Source organism: Micromys minutus, assembly GCF_963924665.1.
Source record: "Micromys minutus genome assembly, chromosome: 22".
Classification (NCBI taxonomy): domain Eukaryota; kingdom Metazoa; phylum Chordata; class Mammalia; order Rodentia; family Muridae; genus Micromys; species Micromys minutus.
In genome coordinates, this window is record NC_137957.1 from 2,720,538 (window position 1) to 2,741,310 (window position 20,773).

General features: G+C 38.6%; 1 protein-coding gene and 1 pseudogene across 2 annotated transcripts; both read left to right on the plus strand.

The window, feature by feature from the left end:
- Window positions 1–592: 592 nt before the first annotated feature.
- Window positions 593–1,522, plus strand: LOC308435065 (olfactory receptor 1082; the record flags this gene model as incomplete). Its single annotated transcript, XM_080935609.1, has 1 exon — window positions 593–1,522. One exon carries the CDS (start codon window positions 593–595, stop codon window positions 1,520–1,522), a length of 930 nt encoding a protein of 309 aa, XP_080791735.1.
- A 9,360-nt stretch (window positions 1,523–10,882) lies between these two features.
- On the plus strand, window positions 10,883–18,960 carry LOC308435057 (heat shock cognate 71 kDa protein-like; annotated as a pseudogene). The gene is made up of 3 exons: window positions 10,883–11,287; window positions 11,345–12,488; window positions 18,637–18,960. The product of its transcript is annotated as a heat shock cognate 71 kDa protein-like (transcript).
- Window positions 18,961–20,773: the final 1,813 nt, after the last annotated feature.

A 20,773-nucleotide genomic window follows, 5' to 3' on the forward strand; every position in this document is an offset into this window, starting at 1 on the left:
TCTGTCATATAGAGAAGTTCCTTAGAGGCTGGGTTGCTTTGAAGCATCCATTGAGGCACACAACATCCCACTACACAGAATGATCTGGTCAGAATGCTACCTGGTTACTATGCAGACAGTTCTGCATATGATTTCTCAAAAGTTTATAAATATCAGATATATGCATGCACATGCAAGGCAGATACATAAAGGGAGAGTCTGTATTCCCTTTAAGTTATACATGCTTTAATATTCTTCACTGAACCATCACTTCTTGTCCAGTTATAAAATAATTGCTTTAAAATAGTTTTAGTTGTTATTCTCTCTATCCCCCCCTCTCTCGTGTGTGTGTGTGTGTGTGTGTGTGTGTGTGTGTGTGTGTGTGTGTGTGTGAAAGAGAAAGTGGTGTGTGTGCTCACATTATTAAAAGGATAAAATCTGCTGAACATCTTTTATTATTACCATGAGGGACTTCTCAAGAGGAACAATTCCATGGAAACCATTCAGAAGTTAATTTGTTGAAAACATAAAATGTATCATATCATACATACCAGTAATGTGAGAAGATCCTTCTTACCTTGCCTTTATCTTGTCTCACAGTTACATGTAACTGATGGAATCAGGAAACAACACAAGAATTTCAAGGTTTCTTCTTCTTGGATTTTCAGAAAACCCACACCTTCAGTTCCTTATTTTTGCACTGTTTCTGTTTATGTACATGGTAACAGTGATTGGGAACCTGCTCATTATCATGGCCAGCATCACACAGTCTCATCTGCACACACCCATGTACTTCTTCCTTGCTAACATGTCCTTTGTGGACATCTGCTTCACCTCCACCACTGTCCCAAAGATGCTGGTAAATATACACACCCAGAGCAAGACCATCACCTATGCAGACTGCATTAGCCAGATGTGTGTCTTCTTGGTTTTTGCAGAATTGGACAATTTTCTTCTGGCTGTAATGGCCTATGACCGATATGTGGCTATCTGTCACCCACTGTATTACACAGTCATTGTGAACCACCGGCTCTGTATACTGCTGGTTCTGCTGTGCTGGGTTGTTAGCATCCTACATTCCTTTCTACAGAGCTCAATTGTGCTACACTTGAACTTCTGTGGAGATGTGAAAATCCCCCACTTCTTCTGTGAGCTTAATCAGCTGTCCCAACTCACCTGTTCAGTCAACTTTTCAAGCCACCTCATAATGAATCTTGTACCTGTTCTATTGGCAGCCATTTCTGTCAGCGGTATCCTTTATTCTTATTTCAAGATAGTGTCTTCCATACGTTCTATCTCCTCAGTTCAAGGGAAGTACAAGGCGTTTTCTACATGTGCCTCTCACCTTTCCATGGTCTCCTTATTTTATAGCACAGGCCTTGGAGTGTATGTCAGTTCAGCTGTGGTCCAAAGCTCACACTCTGCTGCAAGAGCCTCGGTCATGTACACTGTGGTCACCCCCATGCTGAACCCCTTCATTTATAGTTTAAGGAATAAAGATGTGAAGAGAGCTCTGGAAAGACTCTTAGGAGGAAAACTGTAAAGTGGATCATTGAACTTGCTGAAGTTCCTATGATTGCAGAGCATGAAGAAATGTTCTGTGTTGTGCGTGATGCAGTTGTTAATATTGTGGGTGTGATATTATACTATCGAATACTGGCATCAGGTGAAGATAGTGAATGGATAAAAAAACGTTTGTATGTTTTTTTCTAACATATGTATCATAATACACTATCACCAAATAAATGTGTAATTAAATGTAAACAGCTAAAAGTAGACCTAAAATTGTGTGTTTAAAAACTTAAATTCTAAATGCTGAAGACATAGCTCAGTGGTTAAGAGCATGTTCAGCTTTTGCCTAGGATACTGTTCCCAACAACCTGTAAGCCCAGCATCAAGGTAATTTGAGACCCTCCTCTGATGTGGGTAGCATCAGGCATATACATAAATACATGGAGGCAGAACACGCATACACATAAGACAGGATAAATATTTTTTATTTAAAGAAGAAAATAATTGAGTGATGCAGGCCTGGTGGGACTGTGCTGCGAGTAGCTGGAGTATAGAAAGGTCTGGGCCCAGAAACTGCCCCCCCCCTTGATTGGTTCAAGGGAGCATGAACTCTGCCTTAGGGACTCAGTTACCAACCGGAGGATCCGAGCATGAAGAACAGGCACTCAGACCATCTGCTGTCAGGAATAGCTGAGACCCAGGGACAAAGGCCTGGTGAGACTGCCCTACAAGTAGCCAGGGAGCAGAGAGGTCTGGGATGAGACTTTTAACATGAAGGGGTGTTGAATTTTGTCAAATGCTTTCTCAGCATCTAGTGAGATGACCATGTGTTTTTTTTTTCTTTCAGTTTGTTTATATGGTGGATTACGTTAATGGATATCTGTATTCCAGGGATGAAGCCTACTAGATCATGGTGAATGATCATATTGATGTGTTCTTGAACTCAGTTTGTAAGGATTTTGTTGAGTATTTTTGCATCAATGTTCATAAGTGAGATTAGTCTGAAGTTCTCTTTCCTTGTAGTGTCTTTGTGTGGTTTAGGAATGAGGGTTATATCAGATAGAGGCCTAATATCCAAGGTGTACAAGGAACTCAAAAAGCTAGACACCAGAGAATCAAATAACCCTATTAAAAATGGGGTACAGAGCTAAACAAATCATTTTCAGTTGAGGAACACCGAATGGCCGAAAAACATCTGAGGAAGTGCTCGACATCCTTAGCCATCAGGGAAATGCAAATCAAAACAACCCTAAGATTCCACCTCACACCAGTCAGATTGGCCAAGATCCAAAACTCAGATGACAGCAGATGCTGGCGAGGCTGCGGAGAAATAGGAACACTTCTCCACTGTTGGTGGGGTTGCAAGCTAATACAACCACTCTGGAAATCTGTCTGGCGATACCTCAGAAAATTGGATATAGTACTACCTGAAGACCCAGCTATTCCACTTCTGGGCATATACCCCAGAGACACTTTAATACACAACAAAGATATATGCACCACAATGTTCATAGCGGCTCTATTTATAATAGCCAGAAGCTGGAAGGAACCCAGATGTCCTTCAGAAGACGAATGGATACAAAAATTGTGGTACATATACACAATGGAATACTACTCAGCCACCAGAAACAATGACTTAACCAAATTCTTAAGAAAATGGCTGCATCTAGAGAAGATCATCCTGAGTGAGATAACCCAGTCACAAAAGAACAGACATAATATGCAGTCACTGATAGTGGGATGCTAACCCCAGAGGCTTGCACTCCCCCAGAAACAACTCACAGACTGTATGAAGTCCAAGAAATAAAGAAAACAAAAAATATACATATATTCACAAAAAAAAAGGAATGAGGGTTATTGTGGCCTCCAAAAATGAGTTAGGTAGTGTTCCATCTGATGCTATTTTGTGAAATAGATTGGAGAATATTGGTATTAGGTTATCAATAAATGTCTGATAGAATTCTTCACTGAACCCATCTGGACCTGGGCTTTCTTTGGTTGGGAGGTTTTTGATGACTGCTTCTATTTCTTTAGGTGTTATAGGATTATTTAGATGGTTTGCCTGGTCCTGGTTTAACTTTAATATCTGGCATCTGTGTTGGAATTCATCCATTTCCTCCAGATTTTCCAGCTTTGTTGAGTTTAGGCTTTTGTAGTAGGATCTGTTGATTTCTTGAATTTCCTCAGTTTCAGTTATTATGTTTTCACTTTCATTTCTGATTTTGTTAGTTTGGACACTCTCTCTTTGTCATGTAGTAAGTCTGGCTAAGGGTATATCAATCTTGTTAATTTTCTCAAAGAACCAGCTCTTTGTTTTCTTGATTCTTTCTATGGTTCTTTTTGTTTTTATTTGGTCAATTTCGGCTCTGAGTTTGATTATTTCTTGCCATCTACTCCTCTTGGGTGTAGCTACTTCCTTTAGATCTAGGGCTTTCAATTGAGCTGTCAAGTTGCTAGTGTATGGTCTCTCCAGGTTCTTTTTGGAAGCACTCAGAGATATGAGTTTTGCTCTCAGTATTGCTTTCATTGTATTCCATAGGTATGTTGGGTTTCATTTTCATTAAATTCTAGAAAATCCTTTATTTTTTCTTTATTTCTTCTTTGACAATGGTATCGTTTAATAGAGCATTATTTAGTTTCCATGTGAATGTGGGATTTTTGTTCTTTGTTGTTATTAAAGACCAGCCTTACACCATGGTGATCTGATAGGATGCATGAGAGTATTTCAATATTCTTATATCTATTGAGGCTTGTTCTGTGACCAACTATATGGTCAATTTTGGAGAAGGTGCCATGAGGTGCTGAGAAGGTGTGATCTTTTGTTTTAGGATGAAATGTTCTGTAGATGTTTATTAATTCCAATAGGTTCATAACCTCTGCTAGATTCATTGCATCCTTGTACAGTTTCTGTTTCCATTATCTGTCCATTGATGAGAGTGGGGTGTTGAGGTCTCCCACTATTATTGTGTAGGTTGAAATGTATTTTTTGAGCTTTAGTAGGGTTTCTTTTATGAATGTGGGTGCTTTTGTATTTGGAGCATATGTGTTAAGGATTGAGAGTTCCTCCTGAAAAGTTTTTTCTGTAATGAGTAAAAAGTGTCCTCTCTTATCTTTTTTGATAACTTTTGGTTAAAAATCTATTTTATTTGATATTACAATGGTCACTCCAGATTGCTGCTTGGGGCTGTTTGTTTGGAAAGTTTTTCCCAACCTTTTACTCTGAGATAGTGTCTGTCTTTGTCTCCGAGATGAGTTTCCTGAATGCAGCAAAATTCTGGATTCTGTTTATGTTTCCAGTATGATAGCCTATGTCTTTTTATTGCAGAATTGAGTCCATTTTTGTTAACAGATATTAAGGAATAGTGGTTGCTGTTTCCTGCTATTTTTGATTTTAGAGAGAGAAATGTGCCTGTGTGTCTTTCTTCTTTTGGTTTTCTTGCTTAGGTATTTTCTAGTTATTACTAGGATGTAGTTTCCCTCTTTGTATTGGGTTTTCAACCGATAATTTATTGTAGTGCTTAGTTTGTGTTCAGATATTGTGTAAATTTAGTTTTGTCCTGGAATATCTTGGTCTCTCCATCTATGGTGATTGAGAGTTTTACTGGGTATAGCAGCTTGGGCTGGCACTTGTGTTCTCATAGGGTCTGCATGATGTCTTGCAGGATCATCTAGCTTTCATAGTCTCTGTTGAGAAGTCGGTGTGATTCTGATTAGTTTGCCTTTATATGTTACATGACTTTTTCCCTTACTGCTTTTAGTATTCTTTCTTTGTTGTGGGCACTTGGAGTTTTGACTATTATGTGTTGGGAGGAATTTCTTTTCTGGTCCACTCTACTTGGAGTTCTGTAGGCTTGTTTTATGCTCATGGTCATCTCATTCTTAAGGGTAGGGAAGTTTTCTTCTATGATTTTGTTGAAGAAATTTACTGTGCCTCTTAGTTGATATTCTTTGCCCTCTTCTATTCCTATTATCCTGAGGTTTGTTCTTCTCATTGTATCCTGAATCTCCTGAACATTTTGGGTTAGGTGCTTTATGGCTTTTGCATCTTCTCTGACTGTTTTGTCTATATTTTCAATGTTGTCTTCTGCCTCTGAGATTCTCTCTTTCATCTCTTGTACACTGCTGGAGATGCTTGCATCTGTGACTCCTGGTTTCTTTTTTAGATTTTCTACCTCCAGTGTTGTCTCTCTTAGTGTTTTCTTTATTGTTTCCATTTCCATTTTAAGTTCCTTCTTCCATTCCTCCATCTCTTTGGTTCTGTTTTCCTCTAGGTCTTTGATTTATTTGAGTGTTTTTCTTGTTTTCTCTTTAAAAACTTCTATTTCTTTATGCTTTTCCTCCCATTCTTGTTTAAGCATCTCTATCATCATCTTGAGGTATGATTTCACATCTGAATCTCGTTTTTCTGTAGTGTTTGAATTCTGCTGTTTGCTGTGATGGAAAAGCCGGGTTCTGTTGTTGCCAGGTTGTCTTGGTTTCTTGGGTAAGTTCTTTTGCTTTCCTCTTGCCATCTTGTTGTCTGTGATTATCCATGGTCTTGTTGTCATTGATTGGTTCCCATCTCTCTATTGTACCTTGCCTTTGTCCCCAGATCTCTGCTGTTCCAGTGGCAGATTCCCTGAGTGTTTGCTCCACATGCATGGGCCATCCTGTTGGAAACTGAACCCTACAGCAGAGATCCCCTGACCTGATTGGGGGTGTGTGGAGGGCACTTTCCACAAGCTCAGCCCAGACCTCTCTGTGCCCTGGCTACTCACAGTGCAATCTCACCAGGCCTTTGTCCCTGGATCTCTGCTGGTCCTGGTGGCAGATGGCCTGAGCATTTAACCATTGTTGTTACAAATGAATGATTGAATAAGTAAAACGCATGCTGTTGAGTCCTTCAGTATTGTCAGTGTATTTTTTAGACTGACTACTTGCTATTGGATAGCCAATCAGTAGTCTCATTCCAGGGGAAGATAAAAAAGCATTTGTTGAATAGGCTGACCTTTTTCCATTGAATGTTTAAAGCTTCTTTGTCAAAAATCAGATGATCATATATGTGAGGACTAATTTCTGGATCTTCTATTCTATTTCATTGATCTAAGTGCCTATTTCTGTACCAGTACCATGCAGTTTTCAGCACAATTGCCTTGTAATATAGCTTGAGGTCAGAGATAGTGATTACCGCAGATGTTTTCTTGTTGTTGAGGATGAATTTCGATATTCTAGGTCTTTTGTTATTCCAGATGAAATTGCACATTGCTCTTTCCAACTCAATGAAGAACTTGGTTGGAATTTTGATGGGGATTGCATTAAATCTGTAGATTGCTTTTGGTAGGATGGCCATTTTTAAAATGTTGATCCTTCCCATCCATGAGCATGGGAGATCTTTCCATTTTCTGAGATCTTTATTAATATCTATTAATTCCAGTTGGTTCATAACCCCTGCTAGTTTTACATTGTCCTTGTTCAATTTTTGTTTCCATGATCTGTCTATTAGTAATAGTGGAGTATTGAGGTCTCCCACTATTATTGTGTGGGGCACAATGTATTATTTGAGCTTTGGTAGGGTTTCTTTTAGAAATAATGGTGCTTTTGTATTTGGAGCATATATGTTAAGTATTGAGAGTTCCTCCTGACAAATTTCCATTGTAATGAGTAGAAAGTTTCCTTCCTTATCTTTTTTGATAACTTTTGGTTAAAAATCTACTTTATTCAATATTAGAATGGCCGCTCCAGCTTGCTTCTTGGGGCCACTTACTTGGAAGTTTTTTTTTCCCCAACCTTTTACTCTGAGATAGTGTCTGTCTTTGTCTCTGAGATGAGTTTCCTGTATGCAGCTAAAGGCTGAGTTTTGCTTATGTATCCAGTCTGATTGCCTATATCTTTTTATTGGAAAATTGAGTCCATTTATGTTAACAGATATCAAGAAATAGTGGTTCCTGTTTCCTGCTATTTTTGCTTTTGGAGGTTGAATTGTGCCTGTATGTCTTTCTTCATTTGGCTTTATTGCTCAGGAGTTTTATTGTTTTTTATAAGGATGTAGTTTCCCTCATTGTATTGGGTTTTCCCCCTATAATTCGTTGTAGTGCTGGGTTTGTTGTCGGATATTGTGTAAATTTAGTTTTGTCCTGGAATATCTTAGTCTCTCTGTCTATGGTGATTGAGAGTTTTGCTGGGTATAGCAGCTTGGGCTGACACTTGTGTTCTCTTAGGGTCTGCATGATGTCTGTCCAGGATGTTCTAGCTTTCATAGTCTCTGTTGAGATGTCAGGTGTAATTCTGATTGGTCTGCCTTTACATGTTACTTGGTCTTTTTTCCATTACTGCTTTTAATATTTTTTCTTTGCTTTGGGCACTTGGTGTTTTGACTATTATGTGTCTGGAGGAATTTTTTTTGTGGTCCAACTTATTTGGAGTTCAGTAGGCTTGTTTTATGCTCGTGGTCATCTCATTCTTAGGGTTAGGGAAGCTTTTTTCTACAATTTGTTTGAAAATATTTAATATGCCTCTTAGTAGACATTCTTCACCCTCTCCTATTCCTATTATCCTTAGGTTTGGTCTTCTCATTGTGTCCTGGATCTCCTGGACATTTTGGGTTAGAAGCTTTTTGGTTTTTTCATCTTCTCTGACTGTTTTGTCTATGTTTTCAATGTTGTCTTTTGCTCCCCTTGTTCTCTCTTGTAGTCTGTTGGAAAGGCTTGCATCTATGACTCCTGATTTCTGTTTTAGGTTTTCTATCTCTAGGGTTGTCTCTTTTAGTGTTTTCTTTATTGTGTCCACTTCCATTTTAAATTCCTTCTTCCATTCCTTCATCTCTTTGGTTTTGTTTTCTTCTAGTTCTTTGAGTTCTTTGAGTGTTTTTCTTGTTTCTTCTTTAAAAGCTTCTAATTCTTCATGCTTTTCCTCCCATTCTTGTTTAAGGATCTCTATTATCATCTAGAATTTCAGGTCTGAGTCAGATTTTTCCCTTTTCTGAGATCTTCCTCGATTTCCTTCTTTAGAGGTTTGAAGTTCTTGTCATACCAGTCCTTCACATGCTTAGTTAGAGTCACACCAAGGTATATCATAGTTTTTGTGACTATTGTGATGGGTATCTTTTCCCTAATTTTTTTCTCCACATGTTTGTCCTTTGAATATAGGAAGGCTGCTGATTTGTTTGAGTTAATTTTATATCCTTTCACTTTGCTGAACTTGTTTACCAGCTGTTGGAGTTCTCTGGTGGAAGTTGTGGGGTCCATTAAGTACACTATCATGTCATCTGCAAAAAGTGATGTTTTTACTTCTTCCTTTCCAATTTTTATCCCTTTGATTTCCTTTTACTGTCTCATTGCTCAGGCCAGGACTTCCAGTACTATGTTGAATAGGTAGGGGGAGAGTGGGCAGCCTTGTCAAGTCCCTGGTTTTAGTGGGATTGCTTCAAGTTTCCCACCATTAAGTTTGATGTTGGCTGTTAGTTTGCTATATATTGCTTTCATTATGTTTAGGTAGAATATGATCTTCAAGTTGGGCTATTTTGTCTGGCCTCAGTGTGAGAGGAAGTACTTAGACTCTCAGAAACTTGATGCACCAGGGCAGAGGTATACTTAGGGAGCACCTACCCATTCATAGGAGAAAGGGGAAAGAGAGGGGGGAAATTATGAGAGGAGGTGACTGCAAGGGGCCAATGTGTGGAATGTGAGGTGAATAAGTAAAAAAAAAAAATAAAAACTAAGAAAATAAAAGTTTTAAAAAGAGCTCGTGCCCACCAAAATTAAATGCAAAAGATAATAAATAGTAAACTGTCCTGGGGTGGAAGAAATGCATATGAATCATAAGCACAAAGGAAAAATAAAATTCTCAGGAAAATCAGCTACCTGTGGATTTAGGGAAGAATCCATTCTGTGTAATTCAGTAAACCAGCAAAGTCTGATACTAATAGACAGAAAGCAAAGAACCGATATTAAGTCAAACACATGGAACAGCAGCTGACAAAATAACCGGAATTAATAAGCATCTCTAAGTAACCTTAAATGTAAATGGACTAAACTTCTCAGTAAAGAGACTCAGGCTAGCTAACTGGGTTAACAAGCATGATCCAGGCCAAAAAGGTAAAAGCACCTGCTGCTAAGCCTGATGAACTTTATTCGATCCTAAGAACCCATGTAGTTAAAGGAGACAATTGATTCCAAAAGTTGTCCTCTGACCACAAAATTAGTTTCTCACATGAGCATATATCAACCCACCCACACTCACAAACACAAAATAAAAAAATAAAATATGGTATGAAACTAAAACCTAAATCTTAGTATGCTTTTTTAAAAATTATGCACACATAAAAATACCTCCAGGCTATGAATCAAAAGGTGGAAGTCAATCTATCAAACAATGGAAGAAAGACTAAGTCAAGCTAGCCTAGAAATTCTAATCTCTTATAAAGCACTCTTTAAGGGGTCTTTTTTTTTTTTTTTTTGTACTTGTGAATACTTGCTTCCATGCATTTTTGTTCACCCTAACAGGACCCATACAAGCCAAAAGAGAGCATCAGACCCTTTGCAACTGAAGTCACAAATTAGAAAACACCATGTAAAGATTACAAATTGACCATAGACTGAACACATTTCCACTGCCCTCCACCGAGTCCTCTGGAGAATGCACAGCTGCTCTAAGCAGGCTGCTAGATACACACCCTTCCCATACCCCCATTATTTCACCACCTCTCTACCTGCCTTTATCAGACCTGCTGATCTGGAACCAAACAGGCTATTTCCCTATACCAATCTCAGGCACACCCTTCTTCCCTGAGTAACCTTTTATCCCTAAAAGACCTCCATTCTCCCACCAGCTCTCTGCCCACCTTCAGCAGATTTGCTGAGCTGGAACATTACAACCCACAGATATCCAACAGAGCCCTTCTCATCAGGATCACTGAGGTTAGGTGCCTGCCCAACACCTATTACAACAGGACCAAAGACTAAAGCAATCTGGATGGGTAAAGACCCCCAAAAGAAGAAAAACAACAAAATCTGGAACAGCATGACACCATTTTATAAAGATAATTGAGGCTTTGAAATAGAAACTAAATAAATTCCTTAAAGAAATACAAGAAAATACAATAAAACATGGAGAGGCTCTTAAGGGGGAAACAAACCCCTTAAAGAAATATAGGAAAATACAAGTGGATAAAGGAAATAAATAAAACTGTACAAGACCTGAAAATGGAAATAGAAGCAAAAAGGAAACACAAAATAAGGGAATCCTGAAGAACAGAAACCTAGAGAAGATAACAGAAAGAACAGATGCAAGCATCAGCAATAGAATACAGGACATGGAAAGGAAAATCTCAAGTGTCCTTATTGAACTTGGAGCCAGCTCTCGGACATTTGTGTGGTCTCGTCATCAGTGCAGCCGGGCCCACACTCGAACAACCATGTCTAAGGGACCTGAAGTTGACATTGATCTTGGTACCACCAGTGTGGGTGTCTTTCAGAATGGAAAGGCGAAAATCATTGCCAGTGATCATGGTAATCACACCACGCTGAGCTATATTGCTTTCACTGACACAGAACGATTAATTGGGGATGTGGCCAAGGACTGGGTTAGAATGAACCCCACCAACACAGTTTGTGATGCCAAATATCTGATCAGATGTAAGTTTGATAATGTTCTTGTTCGGTCTGATATGAAGCACTGGTCCTTCATGGTGGTGAATGATGCAGGCAGGCCCAAGGTCCAAGTCAAATACAAGGGGGAGAAAAAAAGTTTTTACCCAGAAGAAGTTTCCTCAATGGCTTTGACAAAGATGAAGGAAATTACAAAAGCTTACCTTGGAAATACTGTTAGCAATACTGTACTCACAGTGCCAGCTTACTTCAATGACTCTCAGTGACAGGCAAAAAGGGATGCTGGAACTATTGTTGGCCTCAATGTACTTCAAAGTATCAATGAACCAACCACTGCTGCTATTGCTTATGGCTTAGATAAGAAGGTCGGAGCTGGAAGGAATGTGTTGGTATTTTTTATTGGAAGGTGGCACTTTTGATGTGTCAATCTTCACTATTGAGGATGGGATTTTTGAAGTCAAATCAAAACAGCTGGAGATACCCACTTGTGTGGAGAAGACTTTGACAACCAAATGGTCAAATTTTATCACTGAATTTAAGCAGAAGCACAAAAGGACATCAGTGAGAACAAGAGAGTTGTCCAGCATCTCCTCACTGCCTGTAGGCAGGCCAAGCACACCCTCTCCTCCAGCACCCATGCTAGTATTGAGATTGATTCTATGAGGGAATTGACTTCTATACCTCCATTACCTGTGCTCAATTTGAAGAATTGAATGCTGATCTGTTCAGTGGCACACTAGACCCTGTAGAGAAGACCCTTCAAGATGCCAAACTAGATAAGTCACATATCCATGACATTGTCTTGGTGGGTGGTTCTACCAGAATCCCTAAGATTCAGGAACTTCTACAAGACTTCTTCAATGGAAAAGAACTGAATAAGAGCATTAACCCCAATTAAGCTGTTGTGTATTGGTGCAGCTGTCCAGGCAGACATTCTATCTGGAGTCAAGTCTGAGAATGTTCAGAATCTTCTACTCTTGGATGTCACTCCTCTTTCCCTTGGTATTGAGACTGCTGGCGGAGTCATGACTGTCCTCATCAAGTGCAATACCACCATTCCCACCACCAAGACACAGAACTTCACCACATACTCTGACAACCAGACAGGTGTACTCATCAGGTGTAAGAAGGTGAAAGGGTCATGATCAAGGACAACAATCTGCTCAGAAAGTTTGAACTCACGTGCATTCTTCCTGAATCCCATGGGGTTCCTTAGATTGAGGTTATTTTTGACATAGATGCCAATGGCATTTTTGAGGATTCTTGTGTAGATAGAACACAGGAAAAAAGAACAAGATCACTATCACCAATGACAAGGACCACTTGAGTAAGGAGGATATTTAGCACATGATCCAAGAAACTGAGAAGTACAAGGCTGAGGATGAGAAGCAGAGAGATGGGGTTTCCTCTAAGAATTCACAAGAGTCTGACTTCACTGCGCAGAACAGGGCGTGGCCCATCTGCCACAGGGAAGAGCAGCACCTAAAGCTTTAAAGACTGGTGAGTAGGAGACCTGGACAGCCAGGGAGCAGAGAGATCTCTGCGGAGTGCGCACTGTAAGCGCACTCCCAGCCCTGCCTGATCCAGGGACCAGGAACAGACTTTGGAACTTCTGTTTCCACCCAGCGACTCTGAGGCATAGAACAGGGCTCGGCCCATCTGCCACCTAGACCAGTGAAGACCCAGGGACAAAGACCAGATACAAGGGAAAGGCGAGAACATATCACTGACAACAAAATGGCAAGAGGAAAGCGAAAGAGTATATCCCAAGGAAACCAAGACAACCTGGCAACTCTAGAACCCAGCTCTCCCACAACAGAAAACATAGTAATGCCAAACACTCCAGAAAAAGAAGATGCAGACCTGAAATCATACATCAAGATGCTGATAGAGATACTTAAACAAGAATGGGAGGAAAAGCAAAAAGAGTCAGAAGCTTTTAAAGAGGAAGCAAGAAAAACACTCAAAGAACTCAAAGAACTAGTGGAAAACACACCAAAGAGATGAAGGAATGGAAGAGGGAATTTAAAACGGAAATTGACACAATAAAGAAATCACTAAAAGAGATAACCCTAGAGGTAGAACACCTAAAAAAAAAATCAGGAGTCACAGAAGCAAGCATTTACAATAGATTACAAGAGAGGGAAGAGAGAATCTCAGGGGCAGAAGATAACATTGTAAACATAGACAAAACAACCAGAGAAGATACAAAAAACAAAAATCTCCTAACCCAAAATGTCCAGGAAATCCAGGACACAATGAGAAGACCGAATCTAAGAATAATAGGAATAGAAGAGGGAGAAGAGTATCAACTAAGAGGCACAGTAAATATCTTCAACAAAATCGTAGAAGAAAACTTTCCTACCCTCAAGACTGAGATGACCATGAGCATAAAAGCCTTCAGAACTCCAAATAGGTTGGACCGGAAAAGAAATACCTCCAGACACATAATAGTAAAAACATAAAGTGCCCAAAGCAAAGAAAGAATACTAAAAGCAGTAAGGGAAAAAGGTCAGGTAACATATAAAGGCAGGCCAATCAGACTCACACCCGATTTCTCAACAGAGACTATGAAAGTTAGAAGAGCCTGGACAGATATTATGCACACCCTAAGAGAGCACAAGTGCCAGCCCAAGCTGCTATACCCAGCAAAAGTATCAATCACCATAGATGGAGAGATGAAGATATTTCAAGACAAATCAAAATTTATACAATATCTGACCACAAACCCAGCACTACAATGAATTATAGGTGGAAAACCCAATACAATGAGGGAAAATACAGCCTAGTAAAAACAAGAAAACTCCTAAACAAGAAAACTAAAAGAAGAAAAAGACACAGAAACAACTCAACCCACAAAAGCAATAATGGCAGGAAACAGAAACAACTATTCCCTACTATCTATTAGCATAAATGCACTCAACTCCCCAATAAAGAGACATAGGCTATCAGACTGGATACATAAACAAAATCCAGCCTTTTGCTGAATACAGGAAACTTATCTCAGAGACAAAGACAGACACTATCTCAGAGTAAAAGGGTGGGGAAAAAACTTCCAAGCAAACAGCCCCAAGAAGCAAGCTGGAGTGGCTATTCTAATATCGAATAAAGTAAATTTCCAAACAAAAGTCATCAAAAAAGATAAGGAAGGACACTTTTTACTCATTACCAGGGAAATCTGTCAGGAGAAACTCTCAATCCTTAACATATATGCTCCAAATAAAAAAGCACCCAAATTCATAAAACAAACCCTACTAAACCTCAAAAAATACATTTCTCCCCAAACAATAAGAGTGGGAGACTTTAATACCCCACTCTCACCAATGGACAGATTATGGAAACAGAAACTGAACAAGGACACTGCAAAGCTAGCAGAGTCTTTGAACCAACTAGAATTAATAGATATATACAGAACATACTCTCCCAAAGTAAAAGAATACACCTTCTTCTCAGCACCCCATGGTATCTTCTCAAAAATTGACCACATAATTGGAAACAGAACGAGCCTCAATCGATATAAGAAGATTGAAATACTTTTATGCATCCTCTCAGATCACCATGGTCTATGGCTGGTCTTTAACAACAACAAAGACAACAAAAAGCCCACATACAAATAGAAACTAAACAATGCTCTGTTAAATGATAGCAGGGTCAAAGAAGAAATAAAGAAAGAAATTAAGGATTTTCTAAAATTCAACGAAAACGAAAACACAACATACCCAAACCTATGGGATGCAATGAAAGCAGTAGAGAGAGGAAAACTCATAACCCTAAGTGCTTCCAAAAAGAAACTGGAGAGACCCTACATCAGCAACCTGACAGCACAGCTAAAAGCCTTAGAACAAAAGGAAGCAGATATACCCAAGAAGAGTAAATGGCAAGAAATAATCAAAATTAGGGCAGAAATAGACCAAATAGAAACAAAAAGAACTATTGAAAAAATCAACACAACCAAGAGTTGGTTCTTTGAGAAAATCAACAAAATTTATAAACCCCTAGCCAGACTAACTAGAGGGCAAAGACAGAGTATACAAATTAACAAAATCAGAAAGGAAAGTCGAGACATAACAACTGAAACTGAGGAAATTCAAGAAATCATCAGATCCTACTACAAAAACATACTCCACAAAATTAGAAAATCTGGAGGAAATGGACGAATTCCTAGAGAGATACAAGATCCCAAAGTTAAACCAGGACCAAGTAAACCATCTAAATAACCCTATAAAACTTAAAGAAATAGAAGAAGTCATCAAAATCCTCCCAACCAAAAAAAGGCCAGGTCCAGATGGGTTTAGTGCAGAATTTTATCAGACATTTATTGCGGGCATAACATCAATACTCTCCAAACTATTCCAGAAGATAGAACCAAATGGAATACTACCCAACTCATTTATTGAGGCCACAATAACCCTCGTACCTAAAGCACACAAAGACCCTACAAGGAAAGAGAACTTCAGACCAATCTCACTTATGAACATTGATACAAAAATACTCAACAAAATCCTTGCAAACCGAATCCAAGAACACATCAAAACGATCATTCATCATGACCAAGTAGGCTTCATCCCTGGGATGCAGGGATGGTTTAATATAAAGAAATCCATCAATGTAATCCACCATATAAACAAACTCAAAGATCAAAATCACATAGTCATCTCACTAGATGCTGAGAAAGCATTTGACAAAATCCAACACCCCTTCATGTTAAAAGTCTTGGAAAGAACATGAATCCAAGGTCTATACCTAAACATAATAAAGGCAATATACAGCAAACCAACAGCCAACATCAAACTTAACAGTGGGAAACTTGAAGCAATCCCACTAAAATCAGGGAATCGACAAGGCTGCTCACTCTCCCTCTACCTATTCAACATAGTACTGGAAGTCCTGACTGGAGCAATTAGACAGCAAAAGGATATCAAGGGAATACAAATCAGAAAGGAAGAAATAAAAACATCTCTCTTTGCCAATGACATGATAGTGTACTTAAGTGACCCCAAAAATTCCACCAAAGAACTCCTACAGCTGATAAAGAAGTTCAGCAAAGTGGCTGGATACAAAATTAACTCAAACAAATCAGTAGCCTTCCTATACTCAAAGGACAAACATGTGGAGAAAGAAATTAAGGAAAAGGTACCCTTCACAATAGTCACAAAAACTAGGAAATACGTTGGTGTGACTCTAACTAAGCAAGTGAAGGACCTGTATGACAAGAACTTCAAACTTCTAAAGAAGGAAATTGAGGAGGATCTCAGCAAATGGAAAGACCTCCCTTGCTCATGGATTGGAAATATCAACATTTTAAAAATGGCCATCCTACCAAAAGCAATCTACAGATTCAACGCAATCCCCATCAAAATTCCATCACAGTTCTTCATGGAATTGGAAAGATCAATATGCATTTTCATATGGAATAACAAAAGACCCAGAATAGTGAAATCTATCCTCAACAACAAAAAAAACATCTGCGGGAATCACTATCCCTGACCTCAAGCTATATTACAAGGCAATTGTGCTGAAAACTGCATGGTACTGGTACAGAAATAGGCATGTGGATCAATGGAATAGAATAGAAGATCCAGAAATGAGCCCTCATGTATATGGTCACCTGATTTTCGACAAAGGAGCAGTAAACATTCAATGGAAAAAGGACAGCCTATTAAACAAATGTTGCTGGTCCAACTGGCACTCAGCATGCAAAAGAATGAAAATAGACCCTTTCTTATCTCCTTGTACAAAGCTCAAGTGTAAGTGGATCAAAGATCTCCACATTAAACCAGATACACTGAAACTATTAGATGAGAAAGTAGGGAAAACCTTAGAACACATAGGCACAGGAAAAAATTTCCTGAGCAAAACACCAATGGCTCAAGCTCTAAGGTCACAGATTAACAAATGGGACTTAATGAGATTGCACAGTTTCTGTAAAGCTAAGGACATCGTCAAGAAAACAAAACGGCAACCAACAGAATGGGAAAAGATCTTTACCAACACCACATCAGATAGAGGCCTAATATCCAAGGTGTACAAGGAACTCAAAAAGCTAGACACCAGAGAATCAAATAACCCTATTAAAAATGGGGTACAGAGCTAAACAAATCATTTTCAGTTGAGGAACACCAAATGCAGGAGAAACATCTGAGGAAGTGCTCAACATCCTTAGCCATCTGAAATGCAAATCAAAACAACCCTGAGATTCCACCTCACACCAGTCAGATTGGCCAAGATCCAAAAATTAGGTGACAGGAGATGCTGGCGAGGCTGTGGAGAAAGAGAAACACTTCACCACTGTTGGTGAGGTTGCAAACTAATACAACCACTCTGGAAATCAGTCTGGCGATACCTCAGAAAATTGGATATAGTACTACCTGAAGACCCATCTATTCCACTTCTGGGCATATTCCCCAGAGACACTTTAATACACAACATAGATATACGCACCACAATGTTCATAGTGGCTCTATTTATAATAGCCAGAAGCTGGAAAGAACCCAGATGTCCTTCAGAAGATGAATGGATACAAAAATTGTGGTACATTTACACAATGGAATACTACTCAGCCACCAGACACAATGACTTAACCAAATTCTTAAGAAAATGGCAGCATCTAGAGAAGATCATCCTGAGTGAGATAACCCAGTCACAAAAGAACAGACATAATATGCAGTCACTGATAGTGGGATGCTAACCCCAGAGGCTTGCACTCCCCCAGAAACAACTCACAGACTGTATGAAGTCCAAGAAATAAAGAAAACAAAAAATATACATATATTTACAAAACAAGAAGACTTTGACTATTTCCATGTTGCGTTTTGTTTTGCATGTACTTTACGCTTATTGTAACTATTAGGTTTTCAATGCATACTGTCAAGCCCTTGAAAAAAATCAAGTACTGACTAAAAAAATATATTCACATGGTTATATGTAAAAATTATTTTAATGTCTGAAAAAACAGTACTGACAAAAATGTATAATTTTAAGCAAAAAAAAATGTTTAAAATCTGTACATTTATCTTTATTTTTTAAAATAAAGTCATTTAAAAAAAAGAATCTAAAAAAAAATTAAAAAGATAAAAGAAAATGGCTGCATCTAGAGAATATCATCCTGAGTGAGATAACCCAGTCACAAAGAACAGACATAATATGCAGTCACTGATAGTGGGATGCTAACCCCAGAGGCTTGCACTCCCCCAGAAACAACTCACAGACTGTATGAAGTCCAAAAAATAAAGAAATGAAAACAAAACAAAACAAAAAAATCTTTACACAACAAGAAAACTTTGACTATTTTTATGTTACATTTTGTTTTGCACATACTTTGTGCTCATTGTAACTATTGGGTTTTCGATGCATACTGTCAAACCTTTAAAAAGATCAAGTACTGACTATTCATATAGATGTATGTAAAAATTATTTTAAAATCTGAAAAAAAGTACTGACAAAAATGTATAATTTTACGCAAAAATTGCTTGAAATCTGTACATTTATCTTTGTTTTGTAAATTAAAGATGTTAAAAAAAACTGAATTCAATAAAGAGATAGAAATACTGAAAAAAAAAAGAATTCACTAGAGTCTTATGCCTTCAACATGAAAGCAGCTGTTGAAGATGAGAAATTTCAAGGCAAGATCAATGATGAGGACAAACAGAAGATATTTGACAAGTGTAATGAAATCATCAGCTGGATGGATAAGAACCAGACTGCAGGGAAGGAAGAATCTGAGCATCAACAGAAAGAACTGGAGAAAGTCTATAACCCTATCATTACCAAACTATACCAGAGGGATGGTGGCATGCCTGGGAAAATGCCTGGTTGCTTCCCTGCTGGTAGAGCTTCTCCATCTTGTGGTGCTTCTTCTGGCCCCACCAATGAAGAGGTAGATTAAGTCAGTACAAGTAGAGGGTATAGCATTGTTCCACAAGGACCCAAAACAAGTAACATGAAATAATAAAACTATTTAATATGGCAATAAAAGACATTCTCAAGTGTAGAAGATACTATAAAGTATATTGACACATTAGTCAAAGAAAATACAAATGATAAAATATTCTAAACCCAAAATATCCAGAAAAATTGAGACACAATGAAGAGACCTAACATGAGACAGTTCCAGCCCAAAGAGAGAACCAGCCCAGTGCCATCAGGACTCACTGCCTACCCACTGAAGGAGTGCTCTCCCTCCTGAGCCCATGGATTGCTAAGTACCCAGAGGAGCCACAGAAGCATTCTCCCTCCAGAGCCCATGGGAGAATCCAAACTTTCTCTACTGACTATCAATGGAGAGGCTGCCAGAAACTCTTGGAGCACAGGTGGCCCAGTGGAGCCTGGAACAAACAGTTCCAGCAAAAATCCAAAGCCCACCCACTGCCATCAGGACTCCTGGCATGCCCACAGATTGATGAGCAAACAGAGGAGCCTCAGGAGTACTCTCCCTCCTGAGCCCAAATGGGAGAGGCTGCTAGAAATCTCCAGGTGCAGGTAGCACAGTGCAGCTTAGGAAGTAAATATTCTGGCTTAAAACCAGAGGTGACCCACTGCTATCAGAACTCACAGCCTACCTACAGAGAAATGAACACCCAAAAGAAATCTCTGTCATGAGCCCACAGGTCCACAGACTCAAAGGAGAGACAAGCTCCAGACAGGGACAACAACATATATAACAGAAAACAACAATCACTATTCCTTAATATTGCTCAACAACAATGGACTAAATTCTCCAATAAAAAGTCATAGACGATCAGACTGAATACATAAACAGAATCCAGCTTTTTGCTGCATACAGAAAACTCACTTCAGTGACGAATACAGACACTACTTCAGAGTAAAAAGCTGGGGGAAAAAAAACTTTCCAAGCAAATGGACCCAAGAAACAAGCAGAAGTAGCCATTCTAATGTAGAATAAAACAGATTTTCAACCAAAAGTTACCAAAAATAAGGAAGATTATTTTTTTTACTCATCAAAAAACATTCATCAAGATAAACTCTCAATCCTAAAGATCTATGCTCCAAATACAAGGGCACCCACATTCATAAAAGAAGCCATACTAAAGCTCAAAGCATATATTGCCTTACACACAACAATAGTGGGAGACTTCACCACTCCACTTTCATCGATAGACAGATCATAGAAACAGAAAATGAAAAGAGACACAGTGAAACTAACAAAAGTTATAAACCAAATGGATTTAACAGACATCTATAGAAAGTTTCATCCCAAAACAAAAGAATATACCTAATTCTCAGCACCTCACAGTATATTTTTCAAAATTGACCATGTAGTTAGTCACAAAAAGGGCCTAAACAGATACAAGAATATTGCAATAATCTCAGGCATCCTATCAGATCATGATGAACAAAGGCTTGTCTTCAATAACAGCAAAAATAACAAAATACACATACACATGGAAGCTGAACAGTGCTCTACTCCATGATAACTTAGTCAAGGAAGAAATAAAAAAATTAAAGATTTTTTTAGAATTTAAAGAAAATGAAGGGACAACATACCCAAACCTATAAGATACAATGATAGCAGTATTAAAAAGAAAACTAATAGCTGTGTGTGTTTCCAAAAAGAAACTGGAGAGAGCATATATTAGCAGCTTAACAGCAAAACTGAAAGCTCTAGAATAAAAAGAAGCAGATACACACAAGAGGTGTAGATGGGAGGAAATAATCAGATTCAGAGCTGAAATCTACCA